At 36.3% G+C, this 22,481-nt stretch overlaps 1 protein-coding gene across 1 annotated transcript in view; it reads right to left on the bottom strand.

Annotated features, from left to right (window-relative positions):
- The window catches only part of LOC149816692 (histone acetyltransferase of the MYST family 1-like), a 49,258-nt gene that overhangs the window by 14,319 nt on the left and 12,458 nt on the right, over positions 1–22,481 (bottom strand). Inside the window, exons 2-7 of the mRNA XM_089987229.1 lie at positions 21,001–21,089; positions 16,864–16,923; positions 15,781–15,990; positions 10,600–10,668; positions 10,023–10,184; positions 1,282–1,375 (exon numbers count right to left, since the gene is read on the bottom strand). Coding sequence (XP_089843355.1) covers positions 1,282–1,375; positions 10,023–10,184; positions 10,600–10,668; positions 15,781–15,990; positions 16,864–16,923; positions 21,001–21,089 — 684 coding nt within the window. The remainder of the gene's footprint in view (positions 1–1,281; positions 1,376–10,022; positions 10,185–10,599; positions 10,669–15,780; positions 15,991–16,863; positions 16,924–21,000; positions 21,090–22,481) is intronic.

The following is a 22,481-nucleotide window of genomic DNA, read 5'->3' as shown; positions in this document are numbered from 1 at the left end:
CCCCTCCCCTGCCAACCCAACAAGAGAGCGAGAGGGAGGGCTCGGCCCCTCCCCTGCCGAAAACAGAGGGAGCAAGGGGGGCTCAGCCCCTCCCCTGCCGACCCAACAAGAGAGCGAGAGGGAGGGCTCGGCCCCTCCCCTGCCGAAAACAGAGGGAGCAGGGGGGGCTCAGCCCCTCCCCTGCCGACCCAACAAGAGAGCGAGAGGGGGGGCTCGGCCCCTCCCCTGCCAAACCACCTTTAGAGCAAGAGGGCGCAGGGGGGGCTCGGCCACTCCCCTGCCGACCCAACAAGAGAAAAAGAGGGTGCAGGGGGGGCTCGGCCCCTCCCCTGCCGACACAAGCAGAGAGCGAGAGGGACGTACCTGCGACGAGGGAGAGGAGGAGCTTAGGAGGTGGCGTCGGGAGGAGAGGGCTCGAGCTGAGCTGCACGGGAGAGGAGAGGAGTGATTTGGGCAAAAAAAATTTTTGCCCTAATCACTCCTTTTCATCAGGTTTTTTTTTAACATCCGAAATGTGGACAGAAATAACCCTGGGTGCGTTGACCGCACCCAGGGTCGTGTTGACCGTACCCGGTGCTGCACGCGCACCCGCGTCGGCACCTGCTTTGCCGAGTCCCTGTTACTTAGCTTGTATCTAACCACACGGATGTGAACTACATGCTTGGTTTTATAAGAACCCTCTTTTGAATCATCCGATTTTGATGCATAAACGTGATTTTTTAAGGCTTTAAAACCAATGGCTCATGATCTTCATAAATATTCAAGCATTCAAAAATCACACTTTTCATCAAAAATACATGATCCAATGGTTGGTTCCTAGCAAACTCACCATGCCAAGCACATCCACATGGTTGGATTTGCAAAAAAAGTGTTGGAAATGCCCATATTTCTAGTTCTCATATTTCAGTTTTCATATTCTAGTGACTATATATATATATATATATATATATATATATATATATATATATATATATATATATATATATATATATATATATATATATATAAAGAACACAAGGGTAAAAACATATTACCTATACTGAGTTGAATAATGAGGAAAAACTCCTGAAAACCACAATGAACAAAAATTTCCTAAGGAGAACGAGACATATCATACATTATAAACCCAAAAAGAAAATCAAACCCATAATATAACTATGAATAAAATTAGTAACTAAACAACAATATTCTAATATATGACATAAGTCATAAATCATCATCATTCATTTTTACCTGAACAAGCAACAAGAAAATAAAGAGAGAAAATGACTGTCAACTTACAGAACGCAATAAGAAACTTTCCATATCCTTTTCTTTGGTAAGGAGGAAGAGTGAGTATACATGCTAAGTTATAAGATTCTTCTGAATGCTTTTCCTGTGTCATAAGAAAAATAGTCAGCCATGGAAACCAATAAACAACAGGAACAAGTGAAAAAATCAATTTGCAAAGTCATGGGAGTGGAAATTACAAAACTGCAAAAGCTAGCAACTTCAATTACAGCTAAAATTTCCAGTTATCAAGGTTTAAAAATGCTTAACAATGTCAATTAATAGAAAACATTTGGTGGCAACCTTACCTCAGTTTTATTTTCAATAACATACTGTGTTTTTTATGCATATTAAAGTGCAGTAAATAGCAATTAGTTCTTTATTGGATGAGCCAGTCATTTATTGATGTGTTTTCAAAGTTAAAAAAAAAAAAGGAAAAATGAAGCAAAAGAAAGCTTATCTTTTTGTGTATGAAAGAGCTATATGAAACCGCAATCATGGACAATTTTCTTGCTACATAGACATTTAAAAGCTCCTTAAAAACATTAAAAAATTAGACCATGAAATAGTTCCATGACTTTAAATTTGCAGTCAAAAAGCAAAATAGAAAGTGGCACATGCAGCCCGCCCAGAAAAATCATAATCATGTCGACTCAAATCAAGAAAGCCTGGGACCTGACAAAAATGTCATCTCAAATAAAGAAGGCCTGAGACATGCAAAAAACTATCATCCATGGGAAAGTAGCCAGTAACACAGTATATGTTCTTAGAGGTAAGGAGAGAGATGAAGAGAGGTCGAAAATGATGGTTAGGGAATTGGGAAGGATGAGATGGGTTGTTGGAAAGGGATTCTCTCGACCAAATTGGTTAGAAAGCCAATCTCTAGTAGTTTCCTAATTCCATTAAGGAGAGGTGAGAATGGCCATAATACCCCCAATAACAGCCCAGTAACTACCCTTATGTACATTGCCCAAATTGCTCTTAGGCTTACATGCAATTCCCCATGCAAGTCCCGTGCAAGTCATTCCCTTAAGGGCCCAACCTATGATCCAAGGATCTGGTCGAAAATTTCTATAATATTGCAACCATGTTGAATGGCTATAGATGATGCATGAGCTGAGATGCGAGCCAATATAGAAGAAATTAGGAATATGAATAATAGAAAAAGGGAACAACAAGCAATAACATAGTTCCGAGTAATAGAATACCTGCAGAAATCAAAGACGAGAGAGAGAGAGAGAGAGAGAGCTCTGATGTTGTTGAGAATCGGCAGCCACTTTCCTTCACGGGTCTGCGCTAATACATCATTAGTTTAATAGGGTTACAATAGTTCACACGTGGACAAAAATGCCCTTGTATAAGTAACTCATTATATTAAAATACAAAGCTTGGGAATGGATATGAATCCAATATTAAATGGATCCATATCCAACCCATATTCTAATACCCTCCCTCAAGTTGTGCATGGGAGTGAACCATGTGCAACTTGTTCTTCAGATACCAGAAACGTTGACTTGTAAGACCTTTGGTAAACATATCAGCAATTTGATCTTCTGAAGGCACATAAACTGGTTCAATCTCTTTGTCTGCTATCTTTTGTCTGATGAAATGTTGATCAATCTCAATATGCTTAGTTCAACTGTGATGAATGGGATTGAATGCAATTTGTATAGCACTTTTGTTATCACACATAAGTGTCGAATTTGAAATATCCTCCCCCATTTCTGTAAGTAGATGCCTAATCCAGGTCACTTCTGCAGTGGTGGCTGCCATAGATCTATACTCTGCCTCTGTGCTAGACCTTGCCACAGCTTTCTGTTTTCTGCTACTCCATGAGACAAGATTTCTTCCAATGAAAACACAGTATCCTGAAACAGACCTCCTCTCATCTGGATCCCCTGCCCAGTCTGCATCTGTATAGGACAGTATGTTATGTTTTGAGAACTTCCATGAAGATTGAATATACGTAAGTCCATCGCCTACTGTTCCTTTTAGATAGCGAAGGATGCGTTTGACAGCATCCATGTGACCAGTCTTTGGTTCATGCATGAACTGAGATACTTGATTAACAGAATATACAATGTCTGGTCTAGTAAAGGTAAGATATTGCAACATACCCACTAAACTGCGATACTTGACTGCATCAGGATATAACTCACCATCACAAATACTGAGCTTTTGGTTGACAACACTGGGTGTAGGTAGAGGTTTACAATCTGTCATTCTTGCTTTAGCCAGAAGATCAAGAGTGTATTTGTGTTGAGTTAATGACATTTTGTTATCTTGTCTGTCCACCTCTACACCAAGAAAATATCTCAGTTCCCCAAGGTCTTTCATTTTGAACTGCATACTCAATAAAACTTTAATTCGTTGAATGTGGTCTGGAGCATTACCAGTGATCACAATGTCATCAACATATATGAGTAAGAAAACCAGGGTGGTATCATTTCTGTATATGAACAGAGAATGATCTAGTTGGGAACGAAAGAAACCATGTTTCTGAATTTCTAAGGAGAAGCTTTCGAACCATGACCTGGAAGCTTGCTTCAAACCATACAAGGCTCTGGTTAACTTGCATACATACTCTTTTGGGTCTCCCTCTGTATAACCTTGAGGTTGCTCCATGTAGACCTCTTCCTTTAAATTTCCATGAAGAAATGCATTTTTAACATCAAGTTGACTAAGGGTCCAGCCATGTTCAATTGCCAAGCCAAGTATGATGCGAATAGTTCCCATTTTCACCACTGGGCTGAATTTCTTATCGTAATCCTGACCATATTCTTGAGTGAAACCCTTGGCTACGAGACGTGCCTTGTACCGTTCAATGCTACCATCCGGTTTATATTTAATTTTATATACCCATTTAGAACCAACAACATTCTTATCTGGAGGACGCCCAACTATCTCCCATGTTTGACACTCATGAAGTGCCTCGATCTCCTCATTCATCGCTTCAATCCATTTGTTGGATTGGACAGTTTGATGAAAACCAAGTGGTTCATCATGTTTCTCAATCTTGAATAGAAAAATTTGAAAGTCCATAGAAAAGTTGTCATAACTAACCCATTTTTCAATAGGATGTCTTATCCTACCTGATCTTCTTGGTGCTTCTTTGTTATCAGGCAATGCAACGTTTTCTTCAGCAGGTACATTTGTTTGCTCTTTGGGTCTCCTGGTATACACATTACCTTTGTATCTCAGACATGTTGTTTGTGATGCATTATCTGAAATTGTCTCACCATGTACGTCTTCAGGGATCAAAATAGTATCTTCGGCAATATGTGAAATAAGTTCAGCACTAAGCCATGGATCATACCAATTACCAGCTGCATCACCGTGTTCTTGATTGTGATTTGCTTTACTTTTCAGAAAACTATTTTCATCAAAAACAACATTTCTGGAAATCCTGACCTTCTTATTGGCAGGGTCATAACACCTGTAGCCCTTATGTTCATCTGCATAACCAACAAATTGACATATGGAGGCTTTGTCCTGAAATTTAGTTCTCATGGATTTATCAATGTGTACATAACATGTGCATCCAAAAACTCGTAACTCATCATAATCAGGATGTGCACCAAAGAGAACGTAATAGGGAGACTGATTTTCAAGGATAGACATAGGAAGACGATTTATCACATGAGTGGCAGTGTGAAAAGCTTCTGTCCAAAGACTAATGGGCAAGTTACAATCATGCATCATACTCATTGCACTTTCCACAATATGTCTATGTTTACGTTCAGCAATTCCATTTTATTGTGGAGTGTACGGGCAAGAAACTCTACGATGTATCCCATTATCTTGGAGAAAGTCTAAAAATTCTTTGGAGGAATACTCACCACCTCCATCACATTGGAGAATTTGAATGTTTTGGGAGAATTGAGTTTTAACATAAGCATGAAAATGACGAAAGATGGAAAAAACCTCTGATTTGTGTTTCATAAAGAATATCCAGGTAAAACGAGAGAAACTGTCAATAAAAGATACATAATATTTGCTTCCAGAAGAGGAAGGATTGGGGGCTGGGCCCCAAACATCAGAACATATTATTTCAAAGGGCATGGAGGCTCTTTTATTTATTTGATGGAAAGGAAGTACATGACTTTTGCAGACCTGACAACTGGGACACATTTTATCCTTCAATGAAGATGAAACATACTCTGAAAGAAAACCATTGGACACTAACTTTTCAATAAAGACTTGACTATAATGACCAAGACGAGAATGCCAGAGATCTGGCTTATTACATTTGGATATACTTAAGACGCTTTTGGAGGTATGATCAGACTTGGGCTTCAGGACACTGGAGGTTGAATCTTCATTGAAGACATACATGTTTCCACGTCGCTCTCCTTTAGCGAACATCTCCTTCGTTTGAAGATCCTTGACAAAGACAGAAGTAGGAGTAAATTCCACAGATGAATTGGTAGAGTCAACAAGCTTAGAAACAGAGATAATATTTTTCTTTATATTTGGCGCATGAACAACATCAGATAAAGAAATAGATGACTCAGACAAAGGAATGAGGACATTGCCAATGTTTGAAATAGGGTGGTGAGTCCCATCTCCAGTTACGATATTAGATTTACCAAGATAAGGAGTCAACGCAGAGAACTTACCTGCATTGCCAGTGACATGTGCTGCTGCCCCAGAGTCAACATACCATATTCCATCATCACTCTGTTTTAGATTCAGGTTGGCCATCGCAGATAAGAGAAGATCCTTGGCATCATCACTGACTCGAAATGTACCTGCAGTTCCTGATGTAGCAGCATTACTATTATTTTGTGTTCTATTCCGATTTTGTGGATTGAACCAGCAGTTGGCTTTGATGTGACCACGTTTGTTACACTGGTAGCATGTGGGAACATTCTTTGAAGTACTGACATTAGGATTTGGTGTAGGTAGTAACCCACGTCCACCCTGGATTGGAGTTCCCCTGCTTCTGCCACGTCCTCCTCGTGAACGATCAGCTATTATTCCTGTGGCAAGAACTTCATGCGTAGATGATTGTCCTGCTGAAGCATCAAACATGCTTTTCAGAGTCATCTCGTACTGAAAGAGTTTAGCACGTAATTCTTCAAAGCTGAGTAGCGTAGGTAGACACAATAAAGACGTTACAAGAACATGATATTCTGGTCCCAAAGCATTCAGTGTCTGCTGCACTTTTTCTTTATCTGACACTGGATATCCAACCATGGCTAACTGATCTGTGATGCTTTTGACTTGATTTAAGAATTCAATGATGCTCATTGCCCCCTTTTTTAGCATTTGAAATTCGCGTTTGAGAAACAACACTTTGGCCTCCGATATCTGAGAGTAGGTTTGAGCTAAAGCCTCCCACAAAACTTTGGATGTGCAATCATCAGGAATGGAAATCAGTACTTCTTGTGATAACGTGGAAGTGATGTATGCGACAAGTGCCTGATCGCGCTTCATCCAAGAAACAAAGGCAGGATTGCGAACAATATTCGGCAATCCTCCATCCTCTTTGGCTTCGGTTATGATGGATTCTGGGGGCATAGGAATAGAGCCATCCAAGTGACCTGAAAGGTCTTGACTTCGAATAAAAGGAGCAATTTGCCTTTTCCAAGTCAGATAGTTGTTTGTAGTTAGCTTTTCCGAAACTAGCTGCCCCAAGAAATTGGGAGAAAGACCCGAATTGGTTGAAGTATCCATTTGTAGGCTTGTTGACAACTTTTTTTTTTTTAAACTGAGTTGTTTTATTACAGTTGGCAGAAATCGGCACAATGTCACGACAAGGGAAATAAGAGCTCTAGGGTATGGAAAGTTTGACAGAAAAGGAATGAGGATATCAAAACAGATTCCTGGTTGGAAAACCAGGGAACTCGATTTTACTGAAATCAGAATATAAGATGTTAAATATGATGAATCAACAGGAAACTAAAGAATAAATTTTCACAACTAAAGAATAGAAAGAAGAAATATTAGAGGAAAACTGAAAAACAAACTTCGACCAATAGATATTCACAGCAGAAGCTAGAAAGATAGGTGATCTTTTTCTGTCAAACTAGAAACTAGAAAGATAAGACACGGCACAGGGAACTCGACCTGGAGAAGGTGATCTGCTGCAGTGGTGAAGGGGACTCGGCACAGGGGACTCGATCTGAAGAATCGTGCTTTTCACGTGATTTGCTGAAGTGGTGAAGGGGACTCGGCACAGGGGACTCGATCTGAAGAATCGTACTTTTCACGTTACGCTGGATTAGATGAATGTCAGGACTCGGCTGAAGGATCGTGCTTTGCACGTTACGCTGGATAAGATGAGGGTCAACTGTTGGATGTGGCTGAAGAAGATGAAGAAGACTCGGCTGAATGATTTCAGCCCCTGAATGAGAAGAAAACTCGGCTAACTGGAAGAAGAGATGGAGCCGATGCTGGATGGGAAAGACTCGGCTGACTAAAGAAGCTGAAGGATCGTGCTTTATGCCCAGACCTGCCACCGCGCTCTGATACCATAATAGAATACCTGCAGAAATCAAAGACGAGAGAGAGAGAGAGGGAGAGAGAGAGAGAGAGAGAGAGCTCTGATGTTGTTGAGAATCGGCAGCCACTTTCCTTCACGGGTCTGCGCTAATACATCATTAGTTTAATAGGGTTACAATAGTTCACACGTGGACAAAAATGCCCTTGTATAAGTAACTCATTATATTAAAATACAAAGCTTGGGAATGGATATGGATCCAATATTAAATGGATCCATATCCAACCCATATTCTAATACCGAGCACTGGCTGCACAACCAAATGACGACGATGCTGAGGAGCCACAAGACCCACAACAAGATATCTCTGACGTAGAACCGGGAATGTTTGATGATGAAGATGACTAATGAGCTTTTTTGTCTTGTCATAAAACTTTTATGTAATGAAATCTCGTGGCATCTATATTATGACTTTATATAGTAAACTTTACTGGATGTTAATGACATTGAAATGCTTAGTTGATCTTAATGCTTAAATTTATTTTTTCTTGTATTCTGTCTTTTTGGAATTTTTTATTTAAAATGAATTTTTTTTTACAATATGATATAGTACTTATCTTATTTTGAGCTTGACTAATAAGGATTACGAGACATTTTTTACAACTTTGCCTCATCTAAATAACAGCACTACAGATCTTTAACCATTTTCTTGTAAATAGTTAATTGGCTTGCAATCTCATGCACTTCAAAGATTTTAGAACCACTCCTTTTTCTTTTTTTGGAGTCAAGAAAACCTTTTTCGAAAGGTATTTCTTAAAGTAGTAAAATACCACAAAATGCTCGCATGAAGCGTAAGTGTTAGTGTTCATTATGCTTCACTTTGTTTTCCTATAAACAACAAATGGCCTTGTAAATTCATGCACTATTTTGTAAGCAATACACATAGTATAAAGTGTTTCATGCAACATGTAAGTAGAATATCTAAAAAGCATTCAAAACTACTGATGCTTGAATAATCTTAATTGAGTTCTTCAAATACCCAATAATTATCCATGTTTGCAAAACTCACTCTCTGCACACCAAATCAAAGGCACCCAAAAAAATTCATTACATCCTAAGTAATTAAAAGCGGTGACTAGGCGCCAAGTCACCCTAGACATAGGTCCAACGCCTAGTCTACAACATCTAGGCACTAGACCTGCTAGGGTACCATTTTTGCTGACTAGGCATCACCTAGGTCACCTAATCGGCCTCTCTCTCTCTCTTCCTCCTGTCCACTCTCCTCTTCTTTCGTCCCTTTTTCTTCTTCTTCTCCATCGCCTGCTTCTTTTATTTTCCCCTCTTCTTCTCACCCCTTCTTCTTCATCCTACTGTTTTTTTTTATATAATAAATTTTCATTGATTTGATTATTTACCTATATCATATTGTTACCTTTAATTCATATAGCCGAGTGGAGGAACGCTTATCGAGTTGGATGCAAGTAGTTGCAGAACTTTGCTATTCGAGTCCATGTCATTCTCCGTCTATTTTTGCCACTTTTCTTGTTGGAGTTGTAGTGAGTTAGAAGAACTTGAAAGAATGAGAAGATTGCAGCAATGCACAGAAGAATAACTGCTAGACATTGTTCTAAATTCTGAAGATGATGATGATGATACACCACATTGAACTCGATTGACTTCATATATAAAAAATAAATGCAAAAAATATAATGAAATGGTGACGCAACAGTTGGATGCAACAATGAGGACTTTTTGTCCTAATTTTTGGCCTATGTAGTTTCGTTCTAGGATCTTTATAGTTTATAGATGAAGATTAGGATATGAGATTTTAGTTAAATGTGATGTTTTTAGTTATCATGAGCTATTAATACTTCAGTTATGACATTTTAGTATGACTTGGATGTGAATTTGATATTATTAAGACTTTAATTTGTGTTTAAATTATTTAGCTTTTATTTATATCGACAGTTTGGTTTTTTTATTCAATTGTTCTTAAGCTTATTTAGTAAGACATGAAATATAGCGGTTTTACAATGTTTGACATGTTCTTTTTTGTCAACTATTTGTTCATTGATTTTATGTGCATACATGTTTGTTATTAATTTTAGCAATTTATTTGCACATTTTGTGTGTGTGTATATATATATATATATTAATCAGTGTATCAACAAGTCCGACTAGTCTTTTTAGGTGTCTACCAACTAGCGCTTTTGACTACATAGATCAAATCACAACCTAAATAAAACCGACAAGAGTTTCACTAATTATATGATAAAACATAATCAATGACGAAGGATGAAATGATTACCTTTGAAAAGTATCCCACCATATGGCATCCCCGATCATCACATTCACAAAGTATGTAGAAAAGGAACAAGTCAACATCGTAGTAAAGTGTTTTATGATCAAGAAACAATTTTGCCAGATAACACAGATTCTGTCCATAAACTTTGTTCTTCTTTCCATCAACCTGTTTCAATATCAGACAACAATTAGACAAAAACTGCTAGTGTAACATTAAAAGCTATAGCATTGATAAGCAATTAAATAAAGAAACTGAAGAATAATGATAGATTGATAGAAATAGAATGCACAAGATGAAGTTTGCATCACATCATGCTTCCAGTTATAAAAAGCAGGGAAATATTTGGATTTAAACAAAACGATCAAGGAGGTCTCCAAGAGAAAGCATGCATTACTTCACTTTTGTTTTTCACATCCAAAGCTGGGTCATGAAATCAGTCATTAAAGAAATAAATCAATGGTTCTTGTCTGATGAAACTAAAAAACAAATGAAGAAACAAGGTTCAATCAAACTGAGAGTCGAAAAGAAAAACCATGAACATTGCAATCTGTTGAAAACGAGAGAGAGAGAGAGCATTTACCTCAAACATTGACAATGTACCACTACGATATATCTCATCACCTGGGGGGTGCTTCAGGTCGCATTTCCTCTACATTTAAACCAAATAGAAGTCAGGGAGCCTCACTTCAAAGCTCAACCCATACAATTAGTTAAAATTTACTTGTTATAGCCAATAACAAAGGCAAGGGGCTATACATACACATCATGCAGTCAGGGCTTTGCTTTCTATATAATGTCTACCCTCATGGGTTCCAAACCCCTAGTCAAAACTCATAGGGAGAGGTTATTTTGACCAAATCTAACCCCATGGATGTGTTCAGCATCATCAAAATAGTAGAATTGACCCTTAGATATTTTTTGGACGTAAAAATACAAATTTTTGAGAGTTGAAGATTTGGTACATTGTAGGACGTTGATTTATCAAACTGCAGAAAATCTGGCATACACATCGGAAAATATGAAACAAAGACCGATTTTCTACTAAACCAAACATATAGATCACATCTGGAGGGTCAGATGTGAAAAAAAAATTAAGGTAAAAAAATCACTAGAGGATCTGGAAAACACGAGGAGCATAAACAAAAAACAAACAAAAAACAACAACTACGCCTTCATCCCAAAACAATTGGGGTCAGCGATATGAACCAAAAAAGAAATTCATTTTGGGTCTTCCACATGAATCCTTTTCCTCCAATCATTTCTATCCAATGTCATGTCCTCGGTGAGGTTCAAAGCATTCATATCCTTTCCTATCATCTCCATCCAAGTCTTCCTAGGCCTACCCCGACCTCTTTTAACTAATATATTTTCCCATTTCTCCAACCTTCTAACTGGAGCATCATTAGGCCTTCGCCGAATATGTCCAAACCACCGTAAACGATTCTTTCGCATCTTATTTTCAATGGGTGCAACACCTACCTTCTTACGTATCTCCTCGTTCCGAATCTTATCTTTTATTGTATTTCCACACATCCATCTAAGCATCCGCATCTCAGCTACACTCATTTTTTGAATATGATGTCTCTTGGCAGCCCAACATTCTGTACCATATAGTAAAGCGGGCCTAATAGTCGTCCTATAAAACTTTCCCTTCAACCGCAATGGCATTCTACGATCGCACAACACTCCAGTTGCACTTTTCCATTTCATTCACCCAACCTTTATCCTATGATTTACATCTCCATCAATTTATCCATACTTTTGAATGATGGATCCCAAATATTTGAAATAATCATTCACCGGTATTTCTTGCTCACCAAGCTTCACTACACTCCCATCACTACTTCGTTGCTTACTAAACCGACATTTCATATATTCAGTCTTACTCTTACTCAACTTAAAACCTCTAGCTTCCAATGTCTGTCTCCATAATTCTAACTTAGCATTAACCCCAGCTCTAGACTCATCAATCAAAACAATATCATCAGCAAACATACACCACGGTACATTTTCTTGAATTGATCTCGTAAGCTCATCCATCACTATCGCAAATAGAAAAGGGCTTAAAGCATATATATATATATATATATATATATATATATATATATATATATAGGTTTAATATTGGCTAATAATGAAGGTATGGAACTAATGAGCAGAAATCAATCTTTTCTTAAAAAATTTCCAAATTTGTAGATCAAATGTTATGGTTCGTTTAGTAGAAAAAAAAAATTAAATCATGTGATTATGATAAGTAATTAGGTTTCTAAACGGGTCCAAAAATCAATGGCCCACAATGTGCCAAAATTTCATAACTCAAAACATCACATTTTTACATCAGAAAAGTAGGATCCAACGCTTGATCATTAGCAAACAAACCATGCTGAAAACATCTATGTGGTTAGATTGAGTAGATACAACTTGCAACTATGATTTCTAGCTCATTAGTTCCATACCTTCATTAGTAGCCAATATTTACCCATATATATAGTGAGAGAGAGAAGGGGGTGGATGGTCCTACCCCTTTTTCGTTAGGTCCCATTAGGATCCACTAAAAACGTACTTTCAAGTATTTTTTGCTCGATTTGAACCGTTAGATGTGTTTATCATTGCTTATTTACTAAGAAACAAGCTTTCTTTCAAATTGATTTGATGTACAAATGTAAATATTTTTATCATCAAATTTTAGTATAATATCAACCATTGATTTTTTTTACCCGTTTAAAATACACATCTGAGCGTAAAAAATATTAATCAAATACATGTTCTCTATTGAGTAAACAATGATAAGCACATCCTTTGGAAAGGATTGAGCAAAAAATATTTGAAAGTACGATTTTTGGAAGGTCCTAAAGAGACCTAACGATAAAAAGAGGTAGGACCATCCCCCTTCTCATATATATTTGCTATTGTCTACAATACACAATCTAGTTGGGAAATCATAGATGCAAGCTGCATCCATTCAATCTGATCTCACATATGTGTTCAACATGTTTTATTTTCTAGGAAACACACCTTGGATTCATATTTTTTGATGTAAAAGTATGACCTTTTGATTCTTGATAATTTGGCACGTTCTGGGCCATTGATTTTTGAAGCACTTGGAAAGCCTGCTTACATGATGAAAGTACATGATCTAAAACCTAGTATGTATTAAACAAACTATAGATCACATCAGTAAGGTTAGATGACTTAGATCCACAAAAAAATTGCAAAAAAGTTGAAAAAATGGCATTTTCTATTAGATTGTAATTTGTATGTATAAATGACTACAGCAAAATATATATAGGGTTTATATTTGGCATAATCGATTGTACCTATAATCTAGTTTGAATCTCACGATGCAAGTTGTTTTGACACAACCTAGCCACATAGATGTGTTCAACATGCTTGATTTAGTCATAATCGACTCTTGGATCATGTTTTTTCGAAAAACATGTGTTTATGATTCAGGAAAAATCGATGCCTTAACAGCCGTAGATTTTTGGATCGTTGTATTGTTTTCGGGCCTAGACATAGCTAGCACGGAATCTTCATCTTTGAAGGAGGTAGGCTTCTTTATCCTATTTTCCTCCATAGTTAACTCTTCTAGAGTCTCAACAATAAAGGGAACACCACCTCTACGGAGGAGAGCGGACTTAGTTCCCTCAAATTCAGCCCTAAGGCCATTGACAAATTGGTAAAAAATGTTCTTCTTTAACTTGTTTTTCACGGAGCTCAATGTCCATAGGACAAGGCCACTTAGGCTCAAGGAGAGCTAACTCATCCCAAAGGAGAGAGAGAGCATTATAATATTCATGTATGTGCATGTCTTCTTGGGTCATAGTCCTCACTTTGTTTTGAAGGTTACATACATGAGCAATATCTTTTAAAGAGTACATATCTTAGAGATATTTTCATGCATCACTAGCATAGTCAAATTTTGCTAAGCTTGCACATTTCTTGATGTCCACACTATTGATAACCCTTGCCATGATCTAAGAATGACCCATCTTCCACTCTTTTCATCTCTTCTCATCATCAGCAACGGCTTTGGACATATCATTTCCTTGAAGCGCAACTTTTTTCATTGTCATTCATGGTGAGAACGAGTTTTGGCTCATTTTCGGTGCCATCCACCAATCCCTATAGCCCTTTGCTCCAAATATAATGTTTCATAATCGAAACCCACTTCACATAGTTGGTATTATTGAGTCTCACGAAAATAATGGTGATGGTCTTACGGTTCTCCTCCATGAAAGTGAGCAAGATCAAAGAGAGAGAGAGAGAGATGAACAATTAAGGCTCTTTTGAACACCACGACCCCATGATCCACGAGCTCACATCCACACAAACACTTTGTCCACAAGAGTCAAGAGCCCAAAGCTTTGATACCATGTAACAAAATGAGAGAGTCACACCTCACACAAGAGGCAAAAGCACAACCCACAATGGATGCAAACACAAGAGCCACTAAGGGCCAAAGAAAGATAGCACAACACACTTAAAATAAAATAATTTTATTAATCATAAAATGCACTAAAGGCATTAACATATAGGGGACACGAAATTCCCTATTTATACACAATACAAGATACAAAGGAGGTCACAAAGAGTTGTCGGGGAGCTCCTAACGGCTAGAAATCTAGCCGTTGGGGGGTCCCAACGACAATATTGGTCAAACAACCATAATACCTTTATGAAAAGTAAAAATTATATAAAACCTAAATACACTCTAAAATATAACAGAAATAAATAAATATATATTTATATATACAATATTTAAATATATGTATTCACATGCATATATATATATATATGTGTGTGTGTGTGTGTGTGTGTGAGAGAGAGAGAGAGACTATATATATCAACAACACATATCTTAACAATATTTCCAAAGAACAGAATGAATGTTTCTGACTTTTTACTGGATCGATATTCTGATTTCTGAAGCAGCATGCTTATAACAGTGGGTGTTGTAAACCAGACATGGTTGACTAGTGGCATTGCTCCAGTCCATTTTTTTAATCTAAGCTGTTCATGGAGGGAGAGAGTGTGAGTGTGTGGTGGTGATGAGACCCAGTCCCAACCCGGCATTGGCTGATTGGCTCTAGCCAACACATCAAGCATCACCCAGTTTGGTTAATTCCAAAAGGCAAGCACCTAAGAGATCATCCTCTTAATTAGAGGCACATCTCACCTGGATATGCAGCATCATTTGCCAGCTGCATGTGATTTTGCTAGCAAAAGGAGGCTAGAGCATATCGGCAAACACGAGAAGGGGAAGCAGCGAAGAGCAGCCTCCTCCCCTCTTTTCCTTTTTTGTTGTGCATTTACTTTTTTTGTAATAATGTCAGTATATTGGTCTCCATTGAACCAACATAACTGACGTGTGCACCTCATAGGCTGAGGCGCATGCCTCAGTGGGCATTACACTTCAGCCCTACACCTCAAAGCATGAGGCATATGCCTTGCCTTGAGGCATACACTTCATGCCCTCGAGGTGCAGGTACTTAACATGTCATCTCATATGACATATGTTAGACACAATGCACAAGCAAATACATATAAAACTAGATGCATCTTGCACTGAATTCCCAATACAAATGATAAATACAACTAAAATTCATAGAAAACATGAATAATATAAATATACTGACAGAAAAGGTTAGAACTAACTCAAAAAGCCAGAATACTCAAATTCGCTACTAGTTAAGAGCATAATATAAGGAATTTAAAATAATAAAAAAGAGGCCCAATAATCAAATGATGTGTAGCTCACCATATGCCTCTGTAGCTGCTCTTTGCGCTTCATGAAATTGAGGCAGAACTCACAAAAATACAGTTTCGATACGTCACTATATTCTGGAGGAAAAGGTGAAAAGTACCATGTTTCAATTTCATATCTCCCGAGTTCTATAGTTGCTATGTTTTTCACTTTGGTGAACTCCTCGTGCTCCCTTAGGCTAGCAGCATCCAGCTCCTCATGTCCCTAGCTAAGTCATAATAAGCATCTCTTAGATTAACTGGCTGAGAGTTTAAATGGCACAACTGTTAATAGCACATATCAGCAAAAAGTCAACTAAAAAAGCTTCTTTTGCAAAAATAATATACATGAAATCATTAGCAAATCAAAGACTTATGGAGAAGACAGCATTGTAAGCATCTAAACATAAACATAAATATAACCAAATATAGATCTAAGATCACAAAACTATATCTAATTTTACATGAAATAGATACTGCACAGTAAAATCTATAATCAGTTTAGATATCAATGTTGTAGATAAACACAAAGAAAGAATCAAACAAAATCCAAACTTAAATGTCCCAGTAGTATGCCAGCTCAATCCCAAGAACAAGAGAGTAATTATCGATGAGCACTGAAAAATTAAACATATCAGTCAAATGATAATCCCAAAAATACTTGCATAACAAATTCCTATTTTTTACTAAAACAATTACCGCAAGAAATCATAAAATAAAACCAAAAACGAGCAACAAAGGAAAGGTTAGCAAAGGCGAGATAAAAATATTGTCTATTGTTGCTTTCTCACACCGCAAGGCATAAAACCTAATCAAAGGGATGCCAGTTTGCAAGAATATTGGTTTAACAAACTCAGGTAGGTAGAAACTGAAATATTTTATGACTGTTTTTTCATAAATGAAAGACATGTCCTTTGTTGTGTCACCTGGGTCATCCCACCGAAGTAACAGGTTCAAAGTAGGGTCATGCCAAGGCCCAATTCCTTGTACACCAATTAGGGTAATAACAAATAAACAATTGGTTTAACATATCAACAAAATCAACACAACCTTGATCAAAACTTTGTATAACATAAAAGGAAAGAAAAAGAAATTATACCTCAACATGGGTCTCATCAATTTTCCTTTTCTGATGACGTGTCATCTTCAAACCAGTTGCCTAAAAAATATAACAGTTATAAACTCATAAAGGAAACAGAAATCTTGCTTAAAATGAAACAATCTACAGGAAAAGCCAAATAGGTTCCCCAGCAAGAAAATTCCAGGAGAAATTGTGGTTTTGAATCTTGATGGGCTCTCGAAAACAAATATTAAAAAGGGAATCATTCTGATGACTGATAGTGAGAGGAAAATTTATAATGGAAATTCAGCAATTCTTGCTTCTACTGTAATGAAGTGTGTGGGAGCCTCCAATGAGAATGATTCAATCACGAACACCTGATCACCAAGAAAGAATATAATGCACAATGGCCCAACACAAGCACAAAAGTGCTAAATGGTCTCAAAAGAGACGGAACACACATACAAAAAAAACTGTTTATTGATGAATAGCTTTTAGAAAAGCTTGAGAATACAAAGGCCTTTGAGCCTTATTTATATACAAATGAGAGACCATGGGGCTCCCATTATAGACGTTGGGGAGCTCCCAACGGTCATATTAATGACCGTTGTGAGATGCGCAAGATGCCCCAACATCTATAATAGGTGCAATGACAGTAATACCCATGTATGAAATGACCAAAATGCCCCTGGTGGGCAGGCTAAATTACATCAAGATATCAAGAAATATAGTTATATATAACTATATTTCAACACTCTCTCAAACTTATGGTGACTCACCGTAAGTTTGCAATTACAAAAGAAAGATCCCACTACATAAAAAGTCTTCATTGACTCCATCAAGTTCTTCCATCCGTTGTTTTCTTAAAGGGTGCTCTTGATCTTCAATCATATGCTCTATTATACAAAGGGTCTTTAGGAACTTCAATATCATCGAACCTGTAAATAGAGCTAACAAAACATCCCAACTATATACAAGGATATATATCATAAAACATAAAAGAAGAATTCAAAATTAACTATATTAGTTATATATTATGGAGAGAAGATGTCCAAACACACCAAAACTACAATATATATAGAGAGAGAAAATATCTAAAAAGATGTGTTAAGACAAAATGTTTTTAATAATTTTAAGCACAGGAATTTAAACATAATAAAAAGGTTTAAAAACAATTTTGAAAAAATCAAAAACATATATAAGATGATCATACTTCAAAGGAATCTAATTTAGAAGAATGTAATCACAAAATCAACACATATTTCATAGATATTGATCAGATAATTTGAGCACAAAAGCACATGTTATTAAATAATCACGCATGCATAATATCCCAATACTTCAAAATGACAAAGTAAAGCATACTAAGCAAAGTCCGCAATCATGGATAAGATGTGAAAACTCAAAAACAGCCAACAACAAAGGAGAGTTAACTTCATGCATTTAAGATAATCAACACATATATATTTAACATGTCACATAAATATGAACCCTTAAATATTACAAACAAGATCAAAAGAGAACGATTAAACAACAAGACAACTCACCGAGTTAAATCCACACAAGGAGAAAATAAAATATTCATGAAAAGGGTTTTTTTAAAAAGTAGCCATTTTCATACAAATGCCTAGCCGGAAACAATGAGGAAATTCAGAATCCCACATACAACAAGGTTTAATATCACAGATAAACATAATTACAATGAGAAAATTCAAAATCCCAACAATAAAATATTCAAATACCATGTAATGAAACGGTGATATTCAAATATCACCACCAAATGGATACACAAGTGGACAATAAAAAAACTCACAATGGAGTCCATTCACAAAAGAAGAGTTAACTAAATCCATGCATACAACAATGTGTACAAGATAACTAATATGAGACACATACATATCCAACATGCAATTAAATCATATTTAAAGTACATAATGTATGAAAATTGTTTTCAAAGAATAACAATTTTTCATAACAAAAACACATGCAAGAAAATATTTCAATGAATAAACATTTTCTAAATAAATAGCCATCACAGATAAACATAATTATAAGCATCTATTATAATAATGGCCAAATATACAATGAGTGATACAACATCCTCACAGAACTAGAGATCAAACAACCGTCAATTAAAGCCAAACTATAAGCTGACAATCTAAACTAACGAAAACTGAAGCCCACAAACTCACCCCAACAAACATCTCTTGTTCAACAAAAGCAACATGGATTTAGAGGCCAATCAACTATCAATCAGACTCAAGACACGTGTCAACATGACACTCATAAACTTGATAATTCATATTGATAAAATGACTTGAGGTGCACACATAACTCACATCAATGGCTAACTCTGACCCAACAACAACAAGGGTAAAAAAGAAATGATGCATCATATAAAATTATGTGATGGACAAAACAAATGCTATAATAAGGCGATACAAGCACATGAAAACCAATTTCCAAATAAGAGAGTTCATACATAAGAATCGATTTGAAAAACAAAGTTCTCAATCAAACCCAATATAGATAGATAAATCATATGGAAAACAAGATATCAATTAATATCTTCTACAAGGAAAGGCAATTAAGATTATATCAATAACAATGGTGAATGATCATGACCAATATAAGTCTATATAAAAAGATAGCTCAATTTAGATCATAAGTCTAATATTGGACAACAAGGACATATAATGTTAAGGAAAAAACACATATAGAGATTCTCAAAGAACCATATATAAATCCAAAAACATACATAATTACCACCAATCATGAATACTTAAAGCAATAAGATAATCTAATAACTAATAGCCACATATTCTATATAAAAGATATGAAAATTAAAGTCAACCATTGAAGCCACATAATCATAAAAATATGGGACATGAGCATGTCAATATGAGAGCATACAAAATATCCATGGTATTACCAAAGAATTTAAAATCATGATGACTCAAGGTATACATCATACAAGAATCTAAAGTTCCTAAGGAACACATTTTTGACATGAAATTCACATAATATACCTAAAAATCATGCTTTGACACATGCTTAAAGTCACCAATGATCATTACGATAATACAATACAAAAAAATTAGTATTTTGCAAACAACATGAATAAGCACAGTATTTAAGATTTTTAAGAAACCACATACTCTTGCAAAATATAATTTCCATGATATTTTTCAAAAAAGTATACATATTTATAATCAAAACACATATTTCAAGTAAACAAGCTTACGCCAAAACATATATCAAAAGACAATAATTTTTATAAATTCTAATTTTAATTAATTTGAAAACATATTCACTTTTAACACATTTAATAAATAGCCACAATATTTTAAACATATTTTTAAATATATACCATAAATATTTAAAGTAGAGAATCCAAAGAAAATACATACCGGAATACAAGAGTCTCGAGTTCAAGCCGTACATCAATTCAAATCTTTCTTTCGAAGCACAAACACGAACAAGATACCAAGACCAAGATGCCTTGCTTTGACACCATGTAATGAAGTATGTGGGAGCCTCCAATGAGAATGATTCAATCACGAACACACGATCACAAAGAAAGAATATAATGCACAATAGCCCAACACAAGCACAAAAGTGCTAAATAGTCTCAAAAGAGACAAGAACACACATACAAAAAATTGTTTACTGATGAATAGCTTTTAGAAAAGCTTGAGAATACAAAGGCCTTTGAGCCTTATTTATATACAAATGAGAGACCATGGGGCTCCCATTATAGACGTTGGGGAGCTCCCAACGGTCATAAATATGACCGTTGGGAGATGCTCCAACGTCAATAATGGGTGCAATGACAGCCATACCAATGTATGAAATAACCAAAATGCCCCTGGTGGGCAGACTAAATTACCAAAATACCCCTGGTAGGCAGACTAAATTACATCAGGATATATCGAGAAATATAGTTATATATAACTATATATTTTAACATCTACATCATAAGATATCAAAATGATCAAAATTTTACAAGAGTAGTTCTCGTGGAATTTCAGCAATTATCATTAATATAACCAAATTGAAAGATGCATAAGAGAATCTGGTGCCTATCAATTTTCAATGATACTGGTGGATCTTCATGATGGAAGAAACAAACTGCATAGCAGATCAAGAACTTCAAATATGAATCACAAGACATACCTTCTCCTCTGTTTTCTCATCCACATCAGTCCACATTGAATCAAGATCAAGTTGTTCAAGCTTAGCCCACTCATCGAGTCTTCTGTTGACTGAAGCAAGGACCATGGAATAATAGTAAGTTAAAGGCACTTATTCTTTCTAGATAAACCTTACTGTAGAATTTAAAAGGAAAAAGGCTAGAGAGAGGAGGGGCAGTGTATTACTGAGTCCAATAACTAATCATAAAAAAAGAATGGCTGAAACAAGACTTTTAGAATAGGATTGGAAAAACCCAGCATTCATAGAATCACAGAATTCCCAAAAACCTACCATCTTTGAATACCATATCTCAAGATTTTCCAACAAAGGCCAAAATAGATTAGATATGGCCTAGATTATATCCAATATGCATCCAGATCTGGTTGTCAGTTAAAAACTTAAAAAAGATCAATGTTCACACCCAAAGTTGAACTAAACCTAAAAAGTTGAATAATAATAAACTTAATTCAATAACAAAACAAGTAAGATGCAAGAGGAACATAGGTGGGTTGCTGCTTTGTATATAAAGTTAAGTATGGGTAAGATCAAACATCAATTTCCCTTACATGCCAGCTGAAAATACAATAGGAGTCACTCCTAACCTCAATTGAACAATATGCGGAAATGCTCTATTTTGTGGTATATATCCTCTAGTATTGGTAGGAAAAGTGTTGTAAGTATCGTACTGTATTGTACCATACGTATTGTTACTTTGGGCCTAATCGATATGATACAAACCCATATCAAGATACAGGTGTGTATCATACCTGTATTGGGTGTATCATATGATACACCCCCTGTATAGTAAGATACAGGGTGTATCTTACAATACACAATTAGTGCATTTTCTGTTCAACTAGGTGCTGCACCCGCATCGCACCCGATGCGGTCAACCTGACCCTGGGTGCAGTCAACACACCCAGGGTCATTTATGTCCAACTTTTGGACTTTATATATATATAATTTTTTATATTTTTGCCACACCCAAGTTTTTTGAAAGTGCCGCACCCCCGCACCCATGTGACATAGGTTAAACTCAATTCATTTTTTATCTTTTTCTTTTATGAAATATATAAAAAAAACTCATTAAGGTGAGTTTGTGTTCACTCCTAAAGAACTTGAGAGTAATTTAGGGCTTGATTTCTTGCAAGAAGAAGTCTTCATTTTTGTAAAATTTTTAAGTATTGAGAAACACTTGGGAATTTTGTTTTTGGTTTATGTAAACATGCATTGTTATGGATCTTATGACTTGTTAGCTTAGTGTTGTTTATTATTTTACAATTTACATTTTTCTTATGAGATGCATGTCAACTCCGCCTGTGTATAACTCTTTAGTTATACACTGTCGGTCCCAAGCCCGGATAAAGGAGGAGGGTTGCGGTAGGCCAGTGACAGCCAGCATAAAAACTTAGTCATACCCTATGAATATGAACCAATATGAGAATTTCGTTGGGGTGTTCCCT

The sequence above is a fragment of the Nuphar pumila genome, chromosome 14 (genome assembly GCF_984573655.1).
Source record: "Nuphar pumila chromosome 14, dmNupPumi1.hap1.1, whole genome shotgun sequence".
Classification (NCBI taxonomy): Eukaryota; Viridiplantae; Streptophyta; class Magnoliopsida; order Nymphaeales; family Nymphaeaceae; genus Nuphar; species Nuphar pumila.
Note: the sequence above shows the minus strand (reverse complement) of the source record. Positions and strands in the feature narration are given on the sequence as shown.